General features: G+C 33.2%; 3 protein-coding genes across 3 annotated transcripts; all 3 read right to left on the reverse strand.

Moving 5' to 3' along the window:
- Positions 1–1,894: 1,894 nt before the first annotated feature.
- LOC139430348 (uncharacterized) lies at positions 1,895–3,511 on the reverse strand. The gene is made up of 2 exons (XM_071197188.1): positions 3,300–3,511; positions 1,895–3,247 (listed from the first exon to the last, which is right to left on the reverse strand). Exons 1-2 carry the CDS (start codon positions 3,382–3,384, stop codon positions 1,977–1,979), a joined length of 1,356 nt encoding a protein of 451 aa, XP_071053289.1. The 5' UTR covers positions 3,385–3,511; the 3' UTR covers positions 1,895–1,976.
- A 91-nt stretch (positions 3,512–3,602) lies between these two features.
- LOC111429541 (uncharacterized) lies at positions 3,603–7,208 on the reverse strand. The gene is made up of 4 exons (XM_023065488.2): positions 7,180–7,208; positions 6,978–7,086; positions 6,121–6,928; positions 3,603–4,125 (listed from the first exon to the last, which is right to left on the reverse strand). Exons 3-4 carry the CDS (start codon positions 6,907–6,909, stop codon positions 3,682–3,684), a joined length of 1,233 nt encoding a protein of 410 aa, XP_022921256.2. The 5' UTR covers positions 6,910–6,928; positions 6,978–7,086; positions 7,180–7,208; the 3' UTR covers positions 3,603–3,681.
- A 34-nt stretch (positions 7,209–7,242) lies between these two features.
- LOC111429540 (uncharacterized) lies at positions 7,243–12,275 on the reverse strand. Its single transcript, XM_023065487.2, has 3 exons — positions 12,101–12,275; positions 11,159–11,963; positions 7,243–7,855 (listed from the first exon to the last, which is right to left on the reverse strand). Exons 2-3 carry the CDS (start codon positions 11,957–11,959, stop codon positions 7,379–7,381), a joined length of 1,278 nt encoding a protein of 425 aa, XP_022921255.2. The 5' UTR covers positions 11,960–11,963; positions 12,101–12,275; the 3' UTR covers positions 7,243–7,378.
- Positions 12,276–24,608: the final 12,333 nt, after the last annotated feature.

Below are 24,608 nucleotides of genomic sequence, written 5' to 3' on the forward strand. Positions count from 1 at the left end.
CACAAATTATGTTAAAAATTAGTAACTATATTTTGGTACACATTTTTAATAATTACTATGTATATATGTATTAATTTAATTTTAAAGAATATAATGTTTAATGAACAACCTACATAAAGTCGATATTTAAAGCAATATTCAACGTCAATTTCACACAAAAGTACATATATTCTAATTTATTTGATGCATCTATGATAATTTATAATTAAAGTCAATTATCTACAATAATTGCATTTCAAAGCTAAATAAAATACGCGCGAAGCACTTCAAATTCTTTAAAATTTACGATTCGCGCAAGCGCCTTCGTGACATGGGGACACGACAAAGACAAAACATATATCATTCCGTCTTCTTTTGATGGAAACGCTCGCCACTCATTGCTTAGATAGGGAGTCAGCGATATAGGAGATAGTATATATATGGTTCTAACATAGATTATACTCTGTGGGTTCTAACTAGTTTTATCCCAAGGTTTATATATAAGAGGTTGTCTAGGTTCGTACGCAATCATACTGCGCATTACGTCACATGTGGAAAATAATACCGCCAAGCAATTCAACTTAAACAAAGGCATGGAGCACCACATGGCCATGAGATTACGTGCGCAATCCGTGATCGCTTACGTCACGAAACACTCCTGCTCTTGCCCCTCGCCCACAAACTAAAATCAAAGTATTGCAGCATAGGAACTTAGACAACCTTTAATATATAAACCTTGGTTTTATCCTACTCTCTCTCTCTCAAACAATAAACGGGTTCTCTCTAATATCGATATTTCAGTCGATAACCGCAGTTATCTATTTTATTTAAAAATTTATCTCTCGTAAATAAGCATTGTTATTAAAGTTAATTTAGGAAAACCATTTTTTTTTGTGTTACTCATAAAACGAGTTAATTTGATTTTGTGTTAATTAAATGAATTTTTTGCCGAACCTGACTAATATTCTTTTGAACCTGAACTTGCCCGAAACCCTGAGTTTTTTAATAAGAGTCTCTTAAAATTAAAAAAACCAAAATTTATAGTTTAAGAACTTGTGTATAAAACATCACACAAGTAAAACAACACAGTAATTACAAAAAAAAGAAACCTGTATTAGAAGAAGTGCTACATTTGGATCTTGTATAAGCACGAGTATAATTTCATACATAAAAATATGAAAGAGGCGATGTCGATTCCTCTCAGAAGTTTCTCAATGTCATTGTAGTAATACATAGATGTTTGCTGCTCATTCACAAATATTTTTGCCAATGTCTCCAGTGATGTTATCAGAAATGGAATCATGTAAATAATTAAAAGATGACAACTAACGTTTCGAGTTGCATTTTTAGGCATTATTGATTTGTTGTTGAATACAGTGGAACCTCGCTTAACGATCGATATTTCGCATAACGAGTGACACGCATAGGGGAAGTCCCTTATTCTCGTCACTCAGTTGTGCGTTGTTTCGCTTAACAAGTATTTCGCATTACGAATAAGATTCTGTAACTTTCGCAATCTACTTAGCATTGCATAACAACTTTACAAAACTAATCGTAACCAAGATTTTGTACTCGGAGGTCATTCATCCTGGTATCCTGGTAAACAAAACTAACTTCACACAACATTTTTCTCGGCCCTTCGTAAATAAAACTAACAACTTGCCCAACAGTCCTTACCTCGAGGTCATTGATCCTGGTAAACAAAACTAAGCTTACCCAGTATTTATAATTTTGTTTCAATTTTGATGAATAATAAAATAGGTTTGTAACAGTTTTTAACAAACTGGAAAGAATTATAAGATAGATATAGATATTATAAAACATAAAAAACAAATATATATAAAGAATAAAAAAAATATTCTTTATTTTGAAAAAAAAAAAATTATAAAACAAATATAATTAAATACTTTATAAATATATAAAGTAAATAACATTTTATTTTTGAGGTTATATGGTTTTTAATTTAAAACATTAACTAAATTAAATAAAACATTCAATTACATCTCTTCTACAATTTTTAGATAACCTTTTTCATAAAAATCTACCAAAACTCCTCGAACTCTTTCATTATATATGTGGCTATTTTTTCCAGATTGAGTCCATTGTTCCTGAGCTTCCTCCATATTAATATCATCCGATCTCCATTCGGGAATTTCACTGCTATCTTTCGTTATAATACACAAAACCATAACGGTTAAGAGCAATCCAACCACTGAATACTTTTTCATTTCTCCTTCAAGTTGCTGGAAAGTTAAATACTTTTGGGGGTCAGTTCCTAATTCGTTAACATGCGCGCATAAAGTGTAGTAATATAATTTAATCATATCATCATAATGTTTATCTCTTAATTGTTTTGAGGTGCAAGTAAAAATAAAGTAAGATAAATCGCAAGCTGGAGAACCGAAACGTGCTAATTGCCAATCTAATAAACATACTTTTTTGGGTATATTATTTAATTCATTATCGTATTTCCATAACATATTATTCACCCAACTATCTCCATGTCCGATTACGGATTGATTGTTCGTATCATCTAAAAGAGTTAATAAAATATTTGGGTAATCAACAATAAATTTTTCAAAAATCTTTATAAGTTTCCCATCAACTTTCGGATCTAAAGCTTTCAACCCCATTTTTATCATTGGGGCTTGAGCTTGTATTACAGATTCTTTCATCATCGTATCTCTAAAAGTATCTTTGCAATTATCACTTAATTTCTTAAAAACATCCGGTTTTTGATCCTTCAAAGCATACGAAACAGCATGAAATTTTGCGTAAGCTTTCATCACGAGTTTAACATGATTCCAATCTAAAGGTTCTTGACGAGGGCGCATAACGTAACCTAATTGTTTCATATCTTCCAGAACTAAGCTTTCCTTTAAATGTTCTAGATAAGATAAAATATGTTTAGCGTGATTATTAAATGGTTCTAAAATGTCTTTTTCCTTTTGAAAATCTTGGAAAGTTTTAAAAACTTCACTATAAAGAAACGATTCTCGTTTGTAAGATATGGATATATCCATCATGGCTCGATAAGTTTCGAGATTTGGAGCTGCTTTTACGATCCAATTAAACGTTTTTGGCTCGTTTGATTGATTTAGAGCGGTTATCGTTAATTTTCCGATAAATCCCATGAAATTATCGCCTAAACTACTTCCTATTTCAACGTTTATTGTTATATCTTTGTAACCTTGTTGTTCTAAGTGGGAGATAATGTAGTTTTTAACGTCTTCGTGAAGAACATCGAGGGTTGGTGGTGATGGGGTAGCTAAAATTCAATCATTTAAACGTTAACATAAAATGATTAATTAATTACTTACCCTCGTTCTCAGTGGAAACTTTTTCAATAACTTCATCACAAGAAGTTTGATTTAAATCGCAATTTTCGCAGTTATTACATTCCATGTTGGATAAATCTTGAAATATAAATCGAATTGGATTGAAACGCAGGAAAGTTTTGATCGACTTTTATATGTTTTTCGAATCAAAATCTTATCTTATCGTATTCGTACTATAATGTAATTAAAGAGGATGATTGTCGATGCATTTATTGGGATTGTATTATATAATTATTGTTTCAAATTATCAATAGTATTTTGTACAACGAAAATAAAATTGTAATCTTATGACTCGCATAATGTTATCTTTTATTGTAATTCTCTATGAAATGATCTTGCAGAAAACGAAAAAACATTCCTTAATTTATTTATAATAATTAAAATATCCTTTTTCGTAAAAATCAATGATAACACCACGAACTCTCTCTTTATATCTATCGTTAGGGCACGTTAAAGTAATTGGTTCCTCTTCAAAATCATCTTTGTAATCGGCAAGATTTGGGTTATATTTTGTGATAACATCCAATACCAGCAATGTCATGTATAATCCAACCACCGAAAACTTTTCAAGTTCTTCTTGTAAAGCCTCAAAAGGTAAACACTTTTTTGGGTCGCTTCCTAATTCGACTAAATAAGCTGATAAAGTGTAATAATAAAACTTAATCATTTGGTCGTAGTATTTATCTCGAAATTGTTTGCTGGTACAAGTAAAGAGGAAATAAGATAAATCACAAGCTGGGGAACAATATCTTGATAATTGCCAGTCTAATAAACATAATTTTGTTGGATATGTTGGTCTGGTTAAATCCTAAAAAAAATTAACTATATTTAAAGTTAATTATATTAATAGACGTCAAAATAAATAGAATTAAACAAAATAGAAACCAAAAGAACTGAAGTACTAAAACAAGACCTTATGGACACTATTACATCCGTTGCTTGGTAAGATATGGAGAGAAGAAAAAGCTTTGAGTCGTTAAACAGAAGAATCATGTGCCATATTCTGAGAGAGGGCCACTTCGAGAGTGTCATGTGACGCATAATGGAAATATTACTAATCCTATCCAGGAAAATTGGTTTTTAGTGGGAATTGCAAGATAGACTTGAGGACCATCCAAGGAGTTTGGAGATGAAGGAGCCTAAGAAAGTTGTGGAAGAAAACTATTGAGGAAGAAGCTGGAAGAACATGGAAAGAGGTGATACACCTTGAAAAGAACAACTCTGAGATGCTTCATAGTAAGAATAGAACAAAAAATATCACAAAAAGCTTTACGCCCTATTCATAGATCTAAAGGCAGCGTTTGATAAGGTGAATAGAGGGAAGTTATGGGAGGAGATGAGGAGGAGAGGGATTACTGGTGGGACAATAAACAGGGTGAGGGAGATATACGCAGAGACGATAGCTAGGGTAAAGGTGGGGGACGAGTTGACGGATAGGTTCTGGACAACGAGGGGTTTGAGGCAGGGATGTCCACTCAGTCCCGCTCTGTTTGCCTTGTATACCGCAGACATGGAAGACAGATTGACCGGGGGGCAGATGGGAGGTGTGGTTGTAGGGAGGAGGAAGATTCACTGGCTTACGCGGACGATTTGGTGGTAGTGGCGAGAGAGGCGAAGGAGATGAAGGCGATGATGCGGAGTTTGGAGAGTTATTTTAGGGGGAAGGCTCTGGAGGTGAATGTAGGAAAGACAAAGGTTATGAAGTTCTGTAAAGGGGGTAGAAGGAAGAGCGAAGACTGGAGGTGGGAAGGGAAGGAGATAGAGGAGGTGAGGGAGTACACATATTTGGGGTACAGCTTTAGAGAGGACAACAAGGAAGGCGCGCATGTGAGGGCAATGGCAAAGAAGGCGAATAAGGTGATGGGGCAGGTCTGGGGGTGGGGAGAGAGATTATTTGGAAGGGATATGGGAAAAAGGAAGATGATATTCGAGTGCTTGATTAGAAGTGTTATGATGTATGGGGCGGAGCTTTGGGGGTGGAAAAAGCAAGGGCTGTTGGAAGGCGTACAGGCTAGGTATTGGAGATGGGTTTTGGGGTTGGCAAAAGAGACGCCGGAGTACATAGTCAGAGAAGAGGTGAAGGTTGATAAGTTAAGAGTGGAGGCGGGTAAAAGGGCGGTACGTTTTGAGGAGAGGGTTGAAGGGAGGTCTCAATGTAAAATTTTGGGGGAGTGCTGGAAAGAGATTAAGGCAGGGAAAGGGGGTTACGGGCAACGAGGGAGGGAGGAATATTTCAGAAGGGTGGGGTACTCAGTGAAAGCGGTAGATGATAGAAGGAGGGAAGGGATTGAGATGTGGAAAGAGCTGGAGAGCAGGGATAGAGATGTACAGAGGCAAGAAAGAAGGGGGCAGATTGCCGAAGTACCTGTCGGTGGAGGGGGATGAGGAGGGGAAGAGGATGGTGGCAAGATTCAGATGCGGCAATGAGGAGAGAGCGAATAGGTATTGGATGAGAGATGATGAGAGGGGTTGTAGGCTATGTGGGGGGGAGTGGGAGTCGTTGGAGCACCTACTGAGGGAGTGTGACGAGCTAAGAGAGGAGGTGATCGGCTGGAAGCAGGTGCTGGGGGAGGGGGCAGAGGGAAGAGAATGGATGAGGGAGGTGGTGGCGACAAGGCAGCGTAGGGAGATGCGGAGAGTAGATGGGGAGGGGTAGGATAGGAAATAAAATGTATTGTATTGTAATGTGATATATGTAATTGTAGTATTGTTAAAATTTAATTGTTTGTGGAATGTATTGCTGATATGGTAGCAATAAACTTAATTAATTATAGAACAAAAAATATTAATATATATAACTTACTTCGTATTTCCACAACATATTATTAACCCAACTATCTCCATGTCCAATAACAGAATATTGATTTACTTCTTGGCATTTTTCAATTTGCAATTCAATATAATTTTTACTATATTTTTCGAAAATTTCAATCATCTCCACAGAATCATTTTCTTTATCAAAAGATTTAATTGCTTTATTCATAATTCCCTCCTGAGTTAAATACGCATCCTTTTTCATTAATTTTCCGAAAACATCGACGGTGTTTTCCGCCAAATTCTTAAACAAATCCGGTTTTTGGTCTTTTAAGGCGTAAGATAAAGCGTGTAATTTCGCGTAAGCTTTCATTACTAATTTAACATGATGTAAATCTAAGGGACGTTGTCGATTTCTCATGACGTAGCCGTAACTTTTCATATCTTCCATTAGTATGTTTTCTTTTAAAGGTTCCAAAAATGAAGCGACGAAATTGGCGTATTCGTTGAAAGGTGATTGAATTGATTTTTCGTTTTCGAATTGTTTGAAAATCGGGAGGACTTGTTCGTAAATGTAGGCTTCTCTTGCGTAAGCTAATTCCACGTTGAACATTCTTCGATAAATTTCTGAATGTGGGGCTGTTTTTATGATTAAATTGTAGGTTTTTTTGCTAGAATCATCTTTTTTTGTTCCGTGAATTATTACTTTGGTGATGTAACCGAGAAAGTTTTCTCCTTTATTGCAACCACTTGATATTTTCATTGTTATATTTTTTATTGCTAAGTTTTTTGCGTGATTTGAAACTAGTATTTTTAAGTTTTCGTCTAAATCGGCCATAATTTCAATTTATTTTACACTAAAAAATTAAGTCAATTATTTATTAAGAAAATTTAATTTTACGTTACCTGAAATGGTAAAATTGATTATTTACTTCCAATTTAGGAGTTGTTTTTATAATAAAGGTGTTCGAATATATACTGAAATGTTATCTGGTTGTTATCTTAATAAGAAAATCTTTAAAAAAAAACAATTTAATTTCGTTACTGATAAAAAAGAATTTTTTGATGCAAGAAATGTTCTATTTTTAACTTTGTTTAGAATTCTTACCTTCATGCTCTTTTTGTGACGTCATCTAAATACAGTTAACTTTTTTTTAATTTGATAATAATCAGGATTAAATATGATTTTATTTATTTGATACATTGTGTATTACATCAATCATGAAAAAATACATGCACATTTACAACAATATTACAAGAATACATTGATTATTAAAAGCAATAAAAATAATACATCATATTTTTTATTAAAAAAGTTTTTGAAAATATCCCTTTTCATAAGCATCAATAATAACATCCCTAACTCTTTTAGAATATGCTTCAATATTCACACCAGCCATAAGCCATTGTTTTTGCATGTCAACTGAGATATTCATATCTTTCATATCTTCAGCTTTGATTTCAGGTAATTGAGCCACCGTAAAATCGCGAGTAATAACAGCCAATAAAGGTATTGCCATAAACATCCCAACCAAAGAATATTTCTTGAGTTCATCTTGCAAAGCTTCCAATGGTAATAATTTTTCTGGATCACTTCCCATCTCGATTATCTGACTACACAAAGTGTAGTAATAAAGCTTTATCATTCTATCAAAGTGTTCATCTCTGAATTCTTTTGTGGTGCTAGTAAACATGAAATATGATAAATCAAACGCTAGGGAACCACAGCGTGACATTTGCCAGTCCATTAAGCAGACATTTGTTGGAATTTTCGAATCTGGTAACTAAAAAAGATATAAATTAAATGGGCGATTATTAAATTATTTAAAAACATCAAAAAGAATAAGATTTTTTTTATTATTACCCATGGAGTTGAAAACGAGGCTCAAAAACATACTTATCAGGAAGATGTCGAAGATTTGAGTAAATTAAAATCGTATTTTTAGGTTATATCACTTTTTAGGTCTAAATAAAACTAAAACTAGAAATTTTTGAGTTTCGATTTTTCTTAAACGTGTTTTTAACTTGTCTACGGTCGATTTATCTTGTTTTTGACTCATTTTTATAGGAAAATATTAATTATTTTTAAAAATAAAAACGATATAACCTCAAATGAATTGTTTGTGGTGAAGGTTGTCAATTTCGTAGTACCAATTTAAAAAAAATAAATAAATTTGGAAAACGACTAAGTTTTGAGATTATGTTGCTACTCAATTAACATAGAAATAAATAATTAACCCTTTTTAGGGCAGAGGTGATATTTTTACCACCATAATTTTTTTAAGTTTTTTATAAGAAAATAATCAAATTTAATTTTCTTTTGTAAGTTGGCAACTTATTTAGCGATCTGTCAATAATATGACGTGAAGAAATGCATAACTGTCATAACATTGTTTTTTTGCTGTCACCTGTTGAATGTTCAAAAATAGTGTTTTTCGTACCAAATTTTGTATAACGGTCTATTTTGTAGATCTTCGAGATTTTCAGGTAAGTTTTATTATTTACATGTTATATTGGATTTGTCCTAAGTATTTTGACACATATTTTTATCTTTGGGTATCCTGGTTTTTCAAATAAATTGCTTTTTGTGGTGGGAAGCATATTCCCTCTGCCTGCGAGTGGCTGCTATATTTTTTGCTTTGCTTTGCCAGATGAGTGCAAAAAGTGGTTTAGACAAAGGTTTATCAGAATTCGAAATAGAGCATGCGCTTGAAGAGCTTTTTGGGTTGCCTGATGACCCAGAAGTGTCTGACGATAACCTGGAAGCCGAAGAGGAAGAAGCTCCGTACAGCACCGCTCGGCTTCAAAAAATACTGGAAAATCCCGATGATCCGTCAATGTCTCCGCACCTCCTGCATAATCAGACCAGCCTACAATCATCAGAAATTATGGATACTGAAGCCATTCCACCAGCTGATTTACAAAGTGAAGACCTGTCCGTGTATGTAAGTCAACAAATTGAAAATAGTAGCTCAATTACTGTAAGGCCGGCTAGGCGGTTGACGCGATCTCGATATTCAACTTCCGAACTCAGTACCTCACCTGACGACACTGATGATTCTGATCTCGAAGAAGAAACATGGAAAAAACATATTGGACTTCTCGGCCCGTTGCTGAAGATTTTGACATGATTCCTTTGACTACTAAGCAAAGCTTCAATCCTAAAACTAGGCCCATCCGCTTTTTTGAAAAGTTTTTTACAAATGAAGCTATAGAACTTATTGTGTCGCAAACAAACTTATATGCCGACCAAATGAAAATAAAAGAGTGGACGCCCGTGACTACTGATGAAATGAAAGCCTTTTTAGGCATTCTCATAATAATGAGCTATAAAGTTCTGCCCATGATAGACCTGTATTGGTCGTCTGATCCAGGTTTTCGAGAAAATGACATAGCAGAAATAATGCCAGTAAAAAGGTTCAAGAAAATTATGCGCAGCCTACACTTGAATGATAACGCGCGACAACCTGAAAGAAATAGTCCCGAATACGATAGGTTGTTCAAACTGAGGCCATTGATAAATATTATTAACGAATCCTGTAAAAATAATGTCAATTTATCTACTTCACAGAGTATTGATGAGTCAATGGTACTCTTCAAAGGACGGTCTTCGCTAAAGCAATACCTACCTCTCAAGCCCATCAAACGGGGATACAAAATTTGGTGTAGATGCGACAGTGAGACAGGATATTTGTATGAATTTAGTATTTATACTGGGAAAACGGATGGAGTGGAAAAAGGGCTGGGAGCAAAAGTCGTGAAGAACTTGACGCAACATTTAATTGATAACAATATAAAGAATGTTCACGTTACATTTGACAACTTCTTCACAGATAACAAACTTTTAGAATATTTGTATGAACATAACATATATGCAATTGGCACCGTGCGTAGGCACAGAGAAGGATTACCTCAACTTACAAAAGGTCCAAACGCTAGAAACCTAAAGCTATCTAAGGGTGAATTTAAATGGCGTGTGAAGGACAATGTTGCTTTTATAATTTGGCAGGATAATAAGGAGGTACTACTTTTGAGCAGTGCGTTTCATCCAAAAGTCGGAGTTTGTACTACTTTGAGGACTCAGAAAGACGGCTGTAAAGTGCCAATTCGCTGCCCTTTAGCCATTAAGCAGTATACTAAGCGAATGGGAGGCGTGGATAAATTCGACCAGATCAAAACCACATACACAGTTGGAAGAAGAAGCAAACGATGGTGGCTTCGCCTTTTTTACTTTCTCCTTGATGCTAGCATCATTAACGCTTTTATTATGAGCAAGATAAGTAAAGTAAATCTGACGCATTTGGAGTTTCGCGTAGCCCTAGCTCGAGGGCTTATTGGTGTATACTCCAGTCGAAAAAGACAATCCACCATTCCCACCTACGTGATCAGAAAAAAGTTGATACAGGCCGACACTCGCCAGAAAGCCATTCATGTGGTTGCTGATGAAGTACGATTCTCGAATGTTGGAGATCATTTACCTTGTCCGTCGGAGACATATAAACGATGCAGACTTTGCAGTACGAAAACAAACGATAAACGCACTAAAATAATGTGCGAAAGATGTGCAGTACCTCTCTGCGTTGTCCCTTGCTTTACTGCATTTCACAGGCAGTAGGTAATTATTATTAATCAATATAATAATCAAGGATAAGCTATGTGTGTAATATATATATAATATATATATATAAGCGAATAAATATGTTTTTTTGTAAGTACTTTAGTTATTACTATGGAGGTAGTTGCACAGGCAAAGGGAATATAATTCCCACCATAGAAATAATAATAATAATAATAAAATATATGTATATTTTGGTTTCTTATCTCATAATGTAACTAAATCCAGGATTAGTTTTAAATTATCGCCTTTAAATCATTATACCCTATAAAGGGTTAACAATTAAAAACAAAAAATGAATATAAAAGTAGTATATAAAGTAATTAATTTAAGTTAAAATTTTATTTAAACTTAGTGACATTTAATCTTTTTCATTACCAACCTTGATCTGCGCTCAAAGAGTGAAGTTTCAAATTGTTTATAAATAAGTTTTAATTTAAAAATTGATTATTTTTAATAATTTACTACTTACATCATATTTCCATAAAAAATTGTTAACCCAACAATCCCCATGTCCGATAACAGCCCTTTCATTAGTATCCTCTAAGAGTTTAATAATAACATCCAAATAATTATCAAAAAATTTCTTATATGCAATCAAAACGTTTCCGTCTGTTTTAGGATCTAAAACGCTAAAAGCGAATTGCAATCCCATCGCTTGTATTTGGCGAACACCCTCATTGCTGATAGCAATCTTTACAATATCCACAGTGTTTTCAGCCAGTTTTTTAAAAACATCCGGTTTTTGATCTTTCAAAGCAAAAGAAACAGCATGTAATTTAGCGTAAGTTTTCATCGCCAATTTAACATGATTCAAATCTAAAGGATCTTGGCGACATTTCATCACGTATCCTTTTAGCTTTATGTTTTCCATTACAATACTTTCATGAAAGTTTTCCAAATATGATAAAACGAATTTTGGGTGTTCACAAAACGGGTTTGCTACTCCCTTTTCAATTTGAAATCGATGCAAAGTTGGTAAAACATCAGTGTATATGTAAGATTCCCTTAAATATGAACTACTTATGTTTAGTCCTGCTTGATGCATTTCTAAATTTGGAGCTGTTTTTATGATCCAATTGAATTGTTTTGGTTGGTTTTTATCATCGCTAGTGGTTATTGTGAGTTTTCCAATGAACCCCATGAAATTGTCCCCAATATTACTTCCAGGTTCTATATTTATTTTTATGTTTTTTTGACCATTTTCTTCTAAGAAAGTTGTAATGTGACTTTTTACTTTCTCCGAAAGAGTTAACATGGTTGGATCAATCATTTTTCTACAAAAATTTATTATTTATTGTTAATTCAAAAAAAATAATGATAAATCGATAATAACACCACCTGTTATGAGTGGGTTTAAAAGTTTTAAATTGAAAACTTATTTGATTTTGAATTTAAATTTAATTAAACTTACCACAAAGTGTTAAAAGTCAATTTGTTGCAAATAAGTTTGTATCCGGATGCGGGTTCAAAGCGATTCACACCCAAACAGTGTAAAAGAAGACCTTGAGTGAGTTAAAAATAGAAGAAATTAAGCAAATATTAGGATTTTATCACATATTTAGTGCTGCCATCTATTCACTACTCTTTAAAGTTGAATTTGACACAAAATAGATTTCTATAAAACAGATAAAAAAAAAAATTTTATTTTTTAATTATGTATTAAAAAATTGAATTCATCTGCATGTATATAAGAAAATAGGATATTGCGTAATTAAACCCCTAAAATCATTAATCGATTAATATACGAGAAATTTGTAAAAACTATTTACTTACATAGATTATGATCTTTCGAGACCAAGGCACGTTTACCATAAATGTTACAAGAATGGGTCGAGTTTCCACATCCAAAACAAAAGTTTGAATCTAGAATAATAAAAAAAGTTTATAGATAACTAATTTTCCAAGTAAATTAATAATAATAACTTTATTTAATTCAAAAGTTGATAGTTTTGTTAAATTTAATCTTTGTAGGAGTTGTAGAAAGTTTAATTCCTAAAAATAATTAGAAATTATAAAGAGTTATTATGCTATATTAACCTTTTAATACACGCGTGCAGACTATCAGCTATCTATACAACAATCTAACGATTAACAACTAAAACTAGAACTAACACTAGCACTAGACTTTGATTGCACTTTAAACTGTTTGAACGAATAATTTTAATGCACACAAATTAGAACAGCTTTACCTTCAGTCTAAGTGGCTTTATATTTATACCAAGGATTACTGTTACATCTCGGAAACAGATCTGTAGTTCGAAGGCCCGTTCGTGACGTCACGCATGGAGACAACTACTACAGGTGTCTCAAAAAAATGTACTCACACTAACATGCTGGCTTTTTTGTATTGCAAGTATTTTTAATTAATCACAGTATGGCAGGAAATGAAATTAGTTTGGAAGAGATGAAATTTGTCCTGAAATGCTATTGGAAGACCGAAAACGCCATGGAAGTGACAGAGACAAATTTGAAGCAGATGAAACCATCAACAAGAAACCTTCTGGACTACCACGAACATCCACGAACCCTGGAAAAGAAAAGCAGGTCCAGGAAGAACTCGTTCGATAAGTACAGAAAAATATCTTAAAAGATAGCGTCTCTTAAGACGGGTAAACCAGAATGTTTCTAGTTCTACGTCTAGTGTTAGTTCTACTTTTAGTTCAATGAACATACAAGGTGTTCCGGTCACTCGGGGCATAAAATTAACCTCATATACTAGAGCAAAAATGATGGCAATTCGTGAAAAAAAATTATTATAAATGTCTTCAAATGGCCAAGGTATGGGCCAAATAAATTTTAACACATTTTTCTAAATATTTTCAATACCATTTATGGTAGAGCGTTGAAATTTGGAACAGGGTAAACAAATATCAAGCAAAATCATTGAACCAATTTTGACTTCGATCGGGCGGCGGCAACCATGCTAAACAGGGTCCCTAAAATTTGTTTGCTCAGAACTTTTTTGTTCGCTCGTAACCTTACATTTATTTTTGTACTTTTTAATAGAAAATTTATTTTAGAAACTTTTATCACTCTTTAAAAATGGCAATTAAAAAAAATAAATTGAGCTATCAACTTGGTTATGTCGTTTAAACACGAAACGATAGTTTTTTGTTAGTTAAGTTTTTATTAATTTTAAGTGTTCAAAATGGAAGAAGATAGAAATGGAGAAGAAGATATTCTAGACTACGTAGAAGAAAATATTACAGCTAGTACTTTGGATATAGCGAGGCATTTTTTAACTTCAAAAACAACTGTCTGGCATGTTCTTCACGAGCAACAGCTTTATCCATTTCATTGTTACAAAGTTCAGGAAGTTCGACTGGCTGATTACCCACTGCGACTGCAATATTGGCAAATAATGCAGCACAAAATCCAAATTGATGATCAGTTTTTAGAAAAAGTGCTTTTTAGAGATGAATCCACTTTTTTTAAAGATGGAATCATCAATTTGAGAAATTTACATAGTTAGGTGGACGAAAATCCAAGATTTAAGGAAACTTTGAAATCACAATGGAGATTTTCTCTTAACGTTTGGGGTGGCATTGTGGGCGATGTAATTATTGGACCCGTTTTCTTGCCATCAAGGCTGGATGGACATACATACAGGCGACATTTAGAGGAATTAGATGATTTTTTTAGATGACGTTCCTTTAAACACAAGGAAAGCAATGTGGTATATGCATGATGGTGCTCCTGCGCATAACACACAGGCTGTCCAAGAATTTCTGAGGGAACGTTTTCCGGGACGGCGGATTTTACGAGGAGTAGGTGCACCGATAAGTTGGCCACCCTGATTAAATTTATTGTTTTGGAAATTACATTCTTTTATTCAACTAAAATAAATTAACACTGGATTTAACTAAATCTGCACTTAGAAATTTATGCAAATAATGGTTATTAGCTCAGTTCGTTTTTTAATTGTCATCGCCAACTCAGATCTTGCGTAATATGTTTACTTTTTTTGTTTGTTACGATTGAAATCAAAGCTTAACATTTTCGCGTATAACTCGAAAACAGTCAATGTTATCAAAATTTTCAAAGAGTGATAAAAGTTTCTAAAATAAATTTTCTATTAAGAGGCCTACCTAGCTGGCGAAAAATTCGAAACGAGATTCGCTCGTGAACACGCCTAATGCGGCAACACCGCTCCATGTGTACTCGATCGGGCTGGCGCGCCAGGCCGATGGCGACTAGGACTGTCCGATTGTCGGGTAATTCCCCGACAATCAGCGACGTTGATTTTATTCTTAGTTGAATGCATTTGAATACGAGTCGGTGCCGCTTTTTGGAACATAGCTGTTATTACTAGTATTTCATTATTATCGATTGTTAGTTAAAATTATATATTTTCTCGAAAAGGGATGTTGGTGGATGCCGATCTTATCAGATTCCTCATTATAAAATTTCACAGTATACCAAATTTTATCTGTATATGACAAATCACGGAAATTATTGAAGGTAATCTAAACCTTAGGCATTTATTGATTTATACAGGGTGATTTATCAGCTCACCATCAAACTTTGTCATATGATAGCTAATCCAATTACAAAAAAAAAATGTTAATGAACATATGTCCTATTTTAATTATTTACGAAATTATAACACTTTAAAGTTTTCATTTTTATATCATAATTAACTGCTACATTTTTTTAAAACACATAAATATTACAAATATTGTTCAAAATAGCCTCCTTCTGAAGGAGGAATACATGCTTCACAATGACGAATTAAAGAGTTCTTCAGCCGAATTAAAATGTCTGGTTGATTTCTTGTTTCAGTAGCAGCCATTTGTATTCTGTTTAATAACTGTTCTCGTGTGTTAATTTCCACTTCATACGCAATTTGTTTCTTATGACCCCATAAGTAGAAATCCAATGGATTAAGATCGGGGGATCTAAGTGGCCAAGCAAATGGACCATTATTACCAATCCACTTGTTTGGAAAATATTGATTTAACCACTCGCAACTACTCTTCCGTGATGAGGTGGGCATCATTGTGCTAGTACCAGATATTTTGAATTATAATAAGAGGTATATCTTCAAGTAAATCAAAAAGTGTATTGTTGAAAAAAATCTGTAATTTACAGCGTTCAAACGTCCATCAAGTACAAGCAAACCTAGTAAATTGTTGTTAAATATTCCACCCCAACCGTTGATGCTGAAACGTTGTTGAAATTTTCTTAGTCTAATCGCATGCGGATTTTGTAATACCCAGATATGTTCATTATGGTAATTATTTATACCATCTCGTGTAAAACATGATTCATCTGTCCAGAGAACATTTGAAATAAAGTCATTATTTTGAGCATGTTACTGCAATAACCATTCACAAAATGCTAACTGTTGCTGATTATCTCCTGGCTGTAGAGCTTGAACGTTCTGTTTACGATACGGATGAAGGACTTGGCGGTTCAATACGCGCCATGCAAAATTTTGACTTACATGTATGTTGTGTGCTATTCTTCGAGTGCTGATATAAGGATTATCAATGACAGCATTAATTACAGTTTCTTCGTCCTCTACATTAACTACATGCGGTCAAATAGGATTACCTGTTTCTCGAAGTCTTCTGAAAGAATTGCTAAAAACTGAATAATATGGCAAATGACGCTGTGGAAATCTTTCTTGATATTCTGGTACTAATTGTCGAGCATTTCAATTGCAAAAACCATACACGAAAATTATATCAGCATACTCTTCAGTGCTATAAGCGTAGATTTTGAGTTTCTTCTTGTATGTAATAATTAAACCTTACAGCAAACTGACATATTACAATGACAAGTTTTTACTGACTATTAATACATTCGCTGCAGAAAACTTTAAAGTGTTATAATTTCGTAAATAATTGAAATAGGACATATGTTCTTTGATAATTGGATTAGCTATCATATGTCAAAAAAACGTTTACACTAGTTGTCATAATTTTTGCTCTAGCAGTATATGTGGTTGAAATTATGCCACCACTTACAGAACCACCATATATTTTTATACAGGGTGCCCATTATTTATGGAATATAGTATATATCTCGGTAAATGTTGACTTTATAAAAAAACATTTTATACAAAAGTTGTTTAATATTTTATTTGCCATAATAGGACAGCAACACAACATTCAATTGTTTATATTTCAGAAAACAAATGAGCAACGAATAACACTTGAATTGTTTTAAATGACAATGTACCCTTTTGTTAGGTTCATTTGATAGAGATTGTTTTTCTCCAAATTTTAGTACCCTTATATCAGAAAATTTATGAAAAAATGCAAAAATTGTTTATTAAGAAAATTTTTAGTTTTTTATGAGTTAATATATTTTTTTATTATTTATGTTGTATTATTTATTTTAAAATATACCTTTGGTATTTATTTTAATAATTAATCTAATAGTAAATGATCAGATAATTGTGCAAATATTCTCATTATTAAAAATTTATTGCCACACTTAAACATTGTTTTGCATTTTACGTAAATTAAATGTTTAAATAAATTAGTGATATAAAAATTTTTTGATATATCTGAAAATATTAATCGCTTCAGGTTTGTTTTTCTTGGGAGACACTACGCCGACGTCTCGTTACCGAGAATGCAGAGAATACCAAGCTCCACTATGTCTCGGGCAATGTTTGGGACGGAGCAATATTTGCGATGTTGCCGTATTTATACTCCGAAAGCAATCAAAACCGACTAAACATTTTAAACCCATTTTATTTAAATTTGCTGCATTTAATAAAAAAATTGAATTCTTTAAATATGATTTACTTTATATTTCACTACCTGGTAATGCATTCCGTTTTTAAAAATTTTTTAAAACGTGATTTTAGAAACGTTACGCGACATTTTTTGAAAAAACTAAATGCATCACTAAAAACTATATAAAAAAATAGAAATTTTGATGTAACAAACATACAAAAATTTTAAACGATGGCTGAATAAAATGGTATTCGTTGTTTTCGCTAATAGGTTATCCTCTTAAAAAGTACAAAAATAAATGTAGGGTTACGAGCGAACAAAAAGTTCTGAGCAAACAAATTTTAGGGACACCTGTATAGCATGGTTGTCGCCGCCCGATCAAAGTCAAAATTGGTTCAATGATTTTGTTTGATATTTGTTTACCCTGTACCAAATTTCAACGCTCTGCCATAAATGGTATTGAAAATATTTAGAAAAATGTGTTAAAATTTATTTGGCCCATATCTTGGCCATTTGAAGACTTTTTATAATAATTTTTTTTCACGAATCGTCATCATTTTTGCTCTACTATATGAGGTTAGTTTTATGCCCCGAGTCACCGGAACACCCTGTATACAACAATCTAGCACTGAATAACAAGTAAAACTAGAACTAACACTAGACCTAGAACTAGAAACTTTCTAGTACTTTCTAGTTTTAATTCAATAATATACATCAATCTAACGCTGAATAACAACTAAAACTTGTTGAAACAACTAAAACACTAGTACTAACACTAGACCTACAACTAAAAACATTTGGGTTTAGTTGTGCGTCTCTTAAGACGTCAAAACCTAACTGTTTCTAGTTTTAGATCTAGTGTTAGCTTTAGTGCTAGTGTTAGTTCTTGTGAGTTGTTAAATAACACAATCTTTTGGCAGGTGATCATTTCTACTGGCAATGTGAGTCCCCACATTTCGCCTTGTGTGACTATGTAAGCTTATATACAGGGTGTCTCAGCGAGACCGGTCATTAGACGTTTCTGGGGTTCTGGCCAAAATAAAAATTTGAGAATTCAGACTTAAGTGTTATCAATTACGTTCTCTTCATCTAAAATATTTTCAGATTTCTAGCACTTCCGGTTATACCGGAAGTCGCCACCTACTTTATTTTTTTAAATGGAACACCCTGTATATTTTTACATATTTGGATTTGTCTGTTTTCAAGGTTTATAAATAACTTTACTTTTTGCAATTTGATTCGGCCGTTCTCGAGTTATTCCAATTTTTCTAGAAAAATTTGCTCCAGCGGACATTTGTTCAAAAAATCATAGAACACTCGATTTTTGAGATATCAATTTAGGATTCAGAACATGCTTAAATAACATGATGGAGTATGTTTTGGTATCGAGAACGGTTGTCTAGATCGTTTGGTCACTTTACTATGACACGTTAACATTTCGAAATTTGGAAGCACCATAACTTCATTTTTTTAAATGGCACTCCCCATATTTTATTACTTAGTCGTCTTCGGCGTCTCATTTTACATCTTTTATACTCCATATGTCCTATGCCTAACATTAATAGTTTGAGAAATAATTAGGGTTTTTTGAAAAATGCTCATATCATATCGATATTAACCTAGTGTGCCATGGAAAACAAATGTTTAATGACTTATTGACAAACGTCAAAGTCTGATTTACGTTGTTTGATGCTTGTGAGTCTAAAACCAGTTAAAATGGATATTAATAACGTAAATAATGTTTATACAAATGAAGAAATCCATAATTTATTTTTTGTGCACGAAAAGTGCGACAAAGTTCTTAGTAGAACTTGCAGAATGTTTAATGAAAGTTATCCACATTAACCTCCGATGACAAAAGGTAAATTTAGAAGAATAGAAGCAAATTTTTTGCATTTTGGACGAATTAATCGCGTGTTAAACTGACCAAAAAATGTAGTAGATAATGCAACGGAAGAGATGAATACCTTGTCTTATTTCGAGCCCAGTCCCAACACCTCATTTCGAGCTGCCAAAGAAGATCTGGGAATCATATTACGAACTTGTCGCGCTTTTCATGCAAAAAAAATAAATTAAGAATTTCTTGATTTGTGTAAATATTACTTTCATTATTATTATCGATTTTAACTCGTTTCAGTACTAATATTAAGGGACATAACAGATAATTATTCACATGCATCAAGTGACGTAAACAAGTGAGTCTTTGACAAGAACTCATTGAGACGGCTTGTTTTTCATGGCACACTAGGCTAAATATCCACATATATGTGTGCATTTTTCAAAAAACCCTAATTATCTCCCAAACTATTAATATTAGGTATGGGACATATGGGATATAAAAGATGTAGAATGAGACACCGAAGACGACTAAGAAATAAAATATGGGGGGTGCCATTTAAAAAAATAAAGTTATGGTATTTCCAAATTTTGAAAAGTTAACGTGCCATAGTAAAGTGACCAAACGTTCTAGACCGCAGTTCTCGGCACCAAAACATACTCCATCATGTTGCTTAAGCATGTTCTGAATCCTAAATTGATATCCCAAAAATCGAGTGTTTTCTGATTTTTTGAACAAATGTCTGCTGGAGCAGATTTTTCTAGAAAAATTCGAATAACTCGAGAACGACCAAATCAAATTGCAAAAAGTAAAGTTATTTACAAACCTTAAAAACAGACAAATCCAAATATGTAAAAATATACAGGGTGTTCCATTTAAAAAAATAAAGTTGGTGGCGACTTCCGATATAACCGGAAGTGCAAGAAATCTGAAAATATTTTAGACGAAGAGATCGTAATTGATAATACTTAAGTCTGAATTCTCAAATTTTTATTTTCGCCAGAACCCCAGAAACGTCTAATGACCGGTCTCGCTGAGACACCCTGTATATATATACAGAAAGGTTAATTACTTACCACTTTACAAACACTCTCTGAGCGTAACATAAGTAAAATCATAAAAATTAAACAAATCACATAATGCATTATAAAGTAAACTATGCATGTATTTAGTTTCAAACCAAAACTTTTCATAATTTTTGCGTAACCACCACATGCAACGGTCACATTGATTATAGCAATCGATACATATACATCAAGTATTACTGAAAAGTATTGATTCCATTTATTTTGAAGGAAATAAAATTTTCTTCGCAACTCCGCAATTTTTATTAAATATATATCCAGCTTAAAATTCCTTTCCATTCTTTCAGTTAGGACGACTTCAATATTTTTGTATAAATTGTTTATGCTTGAAACTAAAAAGTTGATATAGTTGTAAAGATAAGCCAACATCCCACAAAATATCGGTTGATTCGTCATTGTAAAAATTACAGATGGGATGTTACCGCAGATGCAATAATTAAAAAAATATTGATATATCACAAAATATATTATTAATAATGCAAAAGAAAAAAGCACCACCAATCGCAATCGTTTTATATAATCCCGCGAAGTTTCATATAATTCATCGAAACACACTGAACTAACTCTCAAAAGTTCTTGCAATAATTTTGAGAATTTAGATGATGACTTAATAATTAAAACGTAGCATATCAACATCCCCCATCCAGAAACGATTTCTTTGATTAATATTAGTATATTTATTATATTTTGTGCTTTGAAATCGGTGGTTGTTGTAGTTAAAAACAGTGATATTGAGTGTGTAGCCAAATATATTATTGTTAAACATATAACATAACGAGAATTTTTGATGGAAATACTTTTATCACGGTGATCACAATTAAATGTGCACGGATATAAACCGAACATGAAACATATTCGTAAAAGTGGTTTCAAAGCGCATAAATTACATATTACACTCGGCATTTTATTTAATTTTTTTATATACATAGGTTTTTGGTTAAAACTTGGATGTGTAACTGTGAGAGAATGGAATATGATTATGTGCGGATAAATTACTATCGATTTATAGTAATCAGTGTAAATTGTTATGGAAGTGATAAAAAAAGATAATTTGAGAGCTTTTTGTCATTTCCATTAATCTAAAATTGTAGTCAATTAGGTTATACAGGGTGTCCCGCTAAGCGTACGGAGCGGCTGTATCTCAACAACGGTAATGCCTAGAGGTTTGGGAAAAAAATCCTTATAAGCAAAGTGGCCAAGAGAAATACCTGAAAGTTAGACGATGAGCTATAACTTTGACAACATCATTTAGTAGCTTGGATAATACAGCATCGCTTTTGTTTTGCGATATTTCTCAATCTGTCATAATAAGGGAGGGGGAGGCCAATGCGTTTTCAAATGTTTACATTTTAATATCTCCTGGACCATTCAACCGATTTGAATATTTTTGGTCTTGTTTGAAAGAGCATTTCATGCTCTTTTAAAAGATATTTTCAGTAAGACCGCTTGGTTTAAAACAAATAAGCTAGAGGGCGTTATCTGCAGCGGTTACATATTTTTCTGATTTTTGATAAAAAGTTAAATGGAACGGTACTATTTACTTCACAGACCATTAATCACCATAAAATTTGCTAAATATTAGTGAAAACCGCATCTCGATATCTCCATCCATTCACGAATTATAAAAGAAAATGTTAAAAATTCGTATATCTTAATCGGATCAAGTTACCTTAGGAAACAAATAAGAGAGAACAAAAATTTTATTATCTAGAACCTTCCTTCACACTTTATCCAAGCTTAGAACTGCTTCAAAACTACTTTTGAGGCGTGTTGAAAAGCCAACGGATCAATGAAACATCAACAATGATAATAAAACAAAATAAACCAAAACACTTAGAATAACTTAAATTTTTGACAAAAATAACTCACTAATGTGCGAAATGCCTTCCATAAACCTCGATGCATTTATTTAATCTAGTTTCGACGAAAAAAAGCGCTGCTTAAGTCTCGGCCCTGGACAGGTTTCTACTTGTATTTAGTGTTTTGTCATATTTTCCCTGGTTATTGGTTTTTCTTGAAAAGTCAGGTCGTTTAGTCTACCCAATAGATAAAAGGGTGAAAGCAATGTGGGTTTTGCTCGAATCAAGAATGCATATTATGCAAGTTTACATCAGCTTGCTTTACATAGCATTTGTGATAAAAGGTTTGGATTTGCCCAAATCATATTTAAAAGTCAATGGTAATAGTTCAGTGTGTTATCATAATCGGTATCTGTTAAGGCCTGATATAAAACAACGTGGTGGAGATATTATTCTCTTGAGAGATCTTGTGGACAATTGTTTTCGGAGTTCCCAGACTATGTGGGATCACATTGCGCACCAATGTGCTTTAAGAATTCATAGAGATGTCTGAATGGGCTACACGTTGCCAGTTTTCCGTAATCGCTAAGTCAATCTTAAAAACACTTCTAGAGAAAAATGTCTTTCTTTGTCGTAATTGCATTGCACATTTTTTCCATGAAGTTGCATCGTATTCGAAACATTGAAAATAAATCATCATACGGTCTGTCAATCATACGCTTCTGCGTTGGTAAATGACATGTTTACAGTTACCATGGTTATGTGATTTGTTTTTATCGATGAGGTCACTGGATCCGATTGATGGCACTCGAGTTTTTAACATTTTCTTCTATAATTCGAGAACGGGTGGCGATATCGAGATGCGGTTTTCACTAAAATTTAGCAAATTTTAAGGTGACTAAAAATCTTTGAAGTAAATAGTATCGTTCCATTTAACTTTTCTTCAAAAATCACAAAAATATGTAATCGCTGCAGATAACGCCCTCTAGCTTATTTGTTTTAAAGCAAACGGTCTTATTGAAAATATCTTTAAAAAGAGCATAAAATGCTCTTTCAAACAACACCAAAAATATTCAAATCGGTTGAATGGTCCAGGAGATATTAAAATGTAAACATATGAAAACGCATTGGCCTCCCCCTCCCTTATTATGACAGATATGAGAAATATCGCAAAACAAAAGCGATGCGGTATCAGCCAAGCTATTAAATGATGTTGTCAAAATTATAGCTCATCGTCTAAGTTTCTGAGATAGCGGCAATTTTATGTTTCTCAATGGCAGTTACGCCCCCTAGCGGTCGAATTACGAACTTCAAAATAATTTCCAGCTATTTCTCTTGGTCACTTTGCTTATACAGATTTTTTTCCCAAACCTCTAGGCCTTACCGTTGTCGAGATACAGCCGCTCCGTACGCTTAACGGGACACCCTGTATTTGTATTTTATGTAATTCATCAACCATCTGTGATAATGTTACATCTTACTTAAGGCTCCTTAACCGCTTGATGAGAATATATTTGACGACAGAGAAACGAAAGTTCAAAAAAGGATAGCATGTACTGGCAAGACATTCCTACTGTTTTCCTATTGGGTAATATGCATTTTATCAATAAATAGATTTATGAATAATGTATTTACAACCTGAAACAATTAAGAACTGTGGGTACCTAAAATTTATTAAACTAAATTTATATTGAATAAAAATAATAAATTAAATATCGGTGAAACCCAAAATTAGTAAATAGTTGCTTGCAATCGGGGAGCTTTTTGACCTATACTTTAAAATTAGTACAGACAGTAATGTGAAGGGTTGCCGTTTATTACCGCAAAGAAGTGCTGCATGTACATTGATGTCAAACACCAAGCATATTTAATTATTGCAATATCATTGTAGAGTACACACAAGTTATTGCAGTTTTTGAAACAGAAGTAAACCAGAAGAAAATAGAAGAAAAACCCCTACTATCCGTGCAAAAAGTCAAGGCCCCTCACTTTAGAGATTGATATCTTCGCAACCGCTCCATAAAAAAAATTGCAACAAAGTTTGTTGTAATCACTGAACATTACTACGTAACTTATGTTAATCTGAAAATTTTTGGATCCACGGTTTTCTTTTTACGAGTTAAATGAAAAATGTACCCGATTTTTTACGGAATTGGCAACTTTATCAACTTTGCGATTTTTTTTCTCGAAAACTATCGTACGAAAAATTTTAATTTTGAACAGATGGTAGTCTGATGTGTTCTCAATGAGTGGCATATTTTATTTTTTCGATATTTCATATCCTGTCGCGGAAAATCGCGGTTTAGTAAGACGCTGTTATGTCGAAAACGGTTGGGTGGATTTCCTCGCGGATTTCACCAAAATATGTCAAATAATGTTGGTTGTCGGATTCCGTTATCAGTTTTTCAAAATTAAGGATCCCTATTTTTTTAAGAACGATTTAATGGAATTACAAATTAAAAAGAAACAGAAATAAGCTCTGCGGGGTGACGAGGGTTCCAGCCAA

This window comes from Onthophagus taurus, chromosome 7 (assembly GCF_036711975.1).
Source record: "Onthophagus taurus isolate NC chromosome 7, IU_Otau_3.0, whole genome shotgun sequence".
NCBI classification, from domain to species: Eukaryota; Metazoa; Arthropoda; class Insecta; order Coleoptera; family Scarabaeidae; genus Onthophagus; species Onthophagus taurus.